General features: G+C 43.2%; 1 protein-coding gene across 1 annotated transcript in view; it reads left to right on the top strand.

Annotated features, from left to right (window-relative positions):
- Washc5 (WASH complex subunit 5) overlaps positions 1–4,852 on the top strand; it is a 45,433-nt gene that overhangs the window by 2,125 nt on the left and 38,456 nt on the right. Inside the window, exons 2-5 of the mRNA XM_021182760.2 lie at positions 1,439–1,744; positions 2,370–2,515; positions 3,207–3,291; positions 4,163–4,263. Of these exons, the coding sequence (XP_021038419.1) occupies positions 1,559–1,744; positions 2,370–2,515; positions 3,207–3,291; positions 4,163–4,263 (518 nt within the window). The 5' untranslated portion in view covers positions 1,439–1,558. The remainder of the gene's footprint in view (positions 1–1,438; positions 1,745–2,369; positions 2,516–3,206; positions 3,292–4,162; positions 4,264–4,852) is intronic.

Raw genomic sequence — 4,852 nt, 5'->3', positions numbered from 1 at the left:
TTGAGAAAATGCCTTACAGTTGGATCTCATGGAGGCATTTCCTCAACTGAAGCTCCTTTCTCTGTGATAACTCCAGCTGTGTCAAGTTGACACAACTAGCCAGTACACCACCTATATATTTACTGCAGATTTCCTTAAGACCAGTATGGTAGTTTGAATAAAAATGTCCCCCATGGGCATGTAGAGGGTGGCATTATTAGCAGGTGTGGCCTTGTTGGAGGAAGTATGTCACTGGAGGCAGACTTTGATGTTTCAGAAGCTCAAGCTGTCTCTTCCTGCTGCCTGCAGATCCAGATGTAGAACTCGCAGATACCTCGTCTCTGCAGCACCGTGTCTGCCTGCATGCTGCCATGCTTCTCACCATGATAATGGACTGAACCTCTAAGGTGTAAGGCAGCTCCAATTAAATGTTTTCCTTTATCAAAGTTGCTATGGTCGTGGTGTCTCTTCACAGAAATAGAAACCCTAACTAAGGCAGCTAATCAGCCTCCGCTCTCTAATGTTTCTGGCTTCACATCAAAATTATCTTGGGGATTTCTTATAAAAAACGATGCTCAAGGCTGCATCAACCCTACATTGCAGAAACGCTAAGATTCTCAGTGATTGTGTTACACCACCAGCCTTGTGAGCCACTGCACTTGTGAACCACTGCACTGGAAGGCAGGTGCTTAAATATCTTCACCGCCAGGACTGGAGAGATGATGGCTCAGTGGATAAAAGTACTAGAATGCTCTACAAAAAATCTTGAGTTCAATTCCCAGCAACCACATGGTACCATCTGTAGTGGAATCTGATTCCTTCTTCCCATGTGCATGAAGACAGTGCACTTACATACATAAAATGTTTGAATAAGTACGTTTTTTAAAAAATTTTCACTGCCATCATTGCAAAGAGGTGCTCGGAACAGAGTGGTTGGGTAAGAAGATGGATCCTTGGCCTTCAAGAACTTTTGGGAAGAGTGACCTGTCAAGCACAGTTGCAGTAGTGTGTCATCCCTAGTGTACTGGAATAAAAGAGAAATGAGGACTTGATTTTGCTTGCCTCTGGGTGCTTACATGATGAGTTATGTGTTTTTAGAACAATTTGGTTTAGTACTGATAAAACATCTCCACAAGAGTACAGAAACTAGTGTCTAAAATTATATTTTATTGCTTGTTTATACATATGTGTATGCATATATATATACACATATATACATACATATACGTATATATGTGTATATATATATGCATGTTACAGTGGTGGGTGGGCAGTACGCATGGGAGCCAGAGGAGGGCATTGTATCCCCTGGAGCTGGAGTACAGGTGTGACTTTTGTAGATGCTAGAAACTCTACAAGAACAGCAAGCACTGTGAAGCCATAGCTCCAGCCCATCTATTTCAAAAGAACATACACACATTGTTTTAAAAATTGCTAACTTCTCTTTTTTTTCATATAGGTTCTTTAATGGAGCAGCCATTTGTCCTACAGATCTGGCTTCATGTCATGATCCACCAACCCCTGCTCTGAAGTCAGTCATTCCCACCCTTCAGGTGTGGACTAGCCAGTCACTCTCACCATGTTGGACTTCCTGGCCGAGAATAATCTCTGTGGCCAGGCCATCCTGAGGATTGTCTCCTGTGGCAACGCCATCATTGCCGAGGTGCTGCGGCTCTCTGAGTTCATTCCTGCTGTGTTCCTGCTGAAAGACCGGGCTGACCAGCAGAGATATGGAGACATCATCTTTGACTTCAGCTACTTTAAGGTGCTTTCCCTGTGACCTTGGTATTTCATGGCCTTGGTATTCCCAACCTTTTTACAAAAGCAGCTTTTCTCTGGGAGCCATGAAGCTTGAAGTGGCCCAATAATTACAGAGCATTAAAAAGACAGCTTTTCAACCAAAGTTAACATCAGGTACTAACTTGAAAATAAAGAGAAGGAAAGGTACTGTGTAGTAAGTCCTACTGGAGTATAAACCAATTAAAGAAAGCAGCCTATACTTCAGTGCCTTTTACCTTGAAGCGCAGTTAAAAGTGTGCTCATCTTGGGTTCGATTCACCCAGAGGGATTTTGATTGTAGGCTTCCATTACCACCTTACTGTTTGGTGTTCTGCCTTAATTTTGATGTTTAAGAACCATAGAGCATGCTGGGCGGTGGTGGTGCATGCCTTTAATCCCAGCACTTGGAAGGCAGAGGCAGGCGGATTTCTGGGTTGGAGGCCAGCCTGGTCTACAAAGTGAGTTCCAGGACAGTCAGGGCTACACAGAGAAATTCTGTCTCAAAAAACCAAAAACCAAAAAGACCCATAGAGCACAGTTTTAAGATCCTGGACGTGTTTTCAGAGGATCCACCATTACTGACCTTAACACAAGTGTGCTTTCCTTCTCAGGGTCCAGAGTTCTGGGAAAGCAAACTGGAAGCCAAGCCTGAGCTGCAGGATTTAGATGAAGAATTTCGGGAAAACAACATAGAAATCGTGACCAGATTTTATTTAGCCTTTCAAAGTGTGCATAAATACATTGTAGACTTAAACAGGTATGGATAAATTTTGTAATCGCTTATTCTGGTAGAATGGCAGGGACAGGACCCAGTAGAACATGTCTGCCTTTCTCAGTTCTGGAGTTACCTCACCCATGCTGTGCATAGCTATAGCTTCTTTATAATCTCCCATTCCTGTGACAGGCCAGAGTAAACTTCCTTGACTCTGTCATGCAGCCTTCAGCCCTTCAGTTTGTGATCCTGTCCTAACACTTCAGATGTGAAGTTAATTCATAAACCAATATTTTTGTTTTGTTATTTTAAGATAGGCTTTCACTGTGTTGCACAGACTAGTGTGGAATTTACAGTTCCCCTGCCTCTGCCTCTGTAGTAAGCGGGAGGACAAGTTCCACCAGGCCCGGCCTGCTCATGGTACATCTGTTCAGGGTTTACCAATTCATTGAGCTTTAGCCACTATTTCATGTTCCTGTGCCATCGCTTTTGAGCACCTCTGTTTTGTAATTCAAGAGGAGGGAATATTCCTTTGATTTGGACCAACCATAAGTGTGAAACTGTGGCCCCAAATCACCATGAACTCCAGCACATAAGACACTGCAGTTCATAAGCACAGCAAGGACCAGAGAAACTGAAGCCAGAATGCCTGCTGGCCTGCCTTCTTTTCAGAAAACCTTTCCTCCCTCAAAGATGTTGAATCCTGTTACAGTGATACTTGGCATTTCACTTCTAGATACCTCGATGATCTCAATGAAGGAGTTTATATTCAGCAAACCTTAGAAACTGTGCTTCTCAGTGAAGATGGAAAACAACTTCTAGTAAGTACCATGACTATAAAGTACCTATTCAGAAATAGGAGCCAGGTAGTGGTGGCTCACGCCTTTAATCTCAGCACTTGGGAGGCAGAGGCAGGGGGATTTCTGAATTCGAGGTCAGCCTGGTCTACAGAGTGAGTTCCAGGACAGCCATGGCTACACAGAGTAACCCTGTCTCAGAAAAAAAAAAAAATATTGATGAAATGACTGGGTGTGGTGGCACTTGACTTTAATCCCAGCACATGGGAGAAAGAGGCAAGTGGATCTCTGTGAGTTTGAGGCCAGCCTGATCTACATAACAAGTTTCAGGACTGCCAGAGCTAAATAATAAAGAGACCTTGTGATGATGATGATGATAATCAGAATCAACATATACAGAATACCATTGCTAAAAGAAAATAGCCTGATAATTATCTTCTGAGCTTAGAATGTGTGAGTACTAAATGAATTTACTAATGAAAGAAAGGGTCATGTTAAGTTATGATCTTCCTATGTGTCTATCTGTTTTTTTGCATTTGAGACATTGAACTGGTGACCATTTAGGAAATGTCTGTTAGAGCCAGTGTGGCGGCCTTATCTGTAGTCCCAGCGCTTTGGAGGTAGAGCTAGGGAGTGTACTTCAGGGTTATACTTACACATGGAATTGAGATTCCATTCTGGGATCTCTAGCAAAAGAATCACACGAATTACATTTTATTTTGAGTTAATTTTTAAAGCCCGGTCTGCACAGTCATTAAGAGCTCTGCTGAAACACATAATCTAAATACAGCTTTCAGGAGGAATGTGGCCAGAGTGGTCATTTGTACCACTGTGAATGTCACTCCTTGCAGACCGGTAGTCTTGTGAGCTCGGCCTTTGTCCTTTTTCTTCATAGTGTGAAGCCCTGTACTTATACGGAGTTATGCTGCTTGTCATCGACCAGAAGATTGAAGGAGAAGTCAGAGAGAGAATGCTGGTTTCTTACTATCGATACAGGTATTCCCAGGCTAGCCTGCACCCCCATCCCCCCACGCTGTTATGGATGAAGTGCATTGTGTGCTCTGGTAGTGTTGAGAGTGGTGGCCTGTGGTGAAGGATGCTAAGTACACACATCTCCTGAACACCTGAAAGAATGTAGCTGTTACCTGTTTATGTGTTCTAATTAGCAGATTACTTTCCATGAAAACTATATACACCATGTGAAGTGCTGTATCTAAGACTTAGCAATGGAAAGACAGTCGTGGCCATGATGGAGATGCAGTTACCATGGAAGGCAGGAGTCTGAACTCCTGAATGCTTTAAGCTGAAGATAGATAAAGGAATTTTGAAGTCCTTAACAAATGTCCTTTTGCTTTGGAAGTTTTCCTTTTAGTTTTCAAACAAGACCCCTTGGCACATGTGAAAAAATGAAGGAGTTTTCTGTTGTCATCCTGATGTGGATGGCTGAGAGCTGTCATTCTGGATTAGGTTTAAAGTGCATTTTCGCTGGGCGGTGGTGGCGCACGCCTTTAATCCCAGCACTTGGGAGGCAGAGGCAGGCGGATTTCTGAGTTCGAGGCCAGCCTGGTCTACAGAGTGAGTTCTA

Source organism: Mus caroli, chromosome 15, assembly GCF_900094665.2.
Source record: "Mus caroli chromosome 15, CAROLI_EIJ_v1.1, whole genome shotgun sequence".
Lineage (NCBI taxonomy): Eukaryota > Metazoa > Chordata > Mammalia > Rodentia > Muridae > Mus > Mus caroli.
The sequence above is the reverse complement of the archived record's forward strand: the minus strand, read 5'-3'. Positions and strand labels throughout refer to the sequence as shown.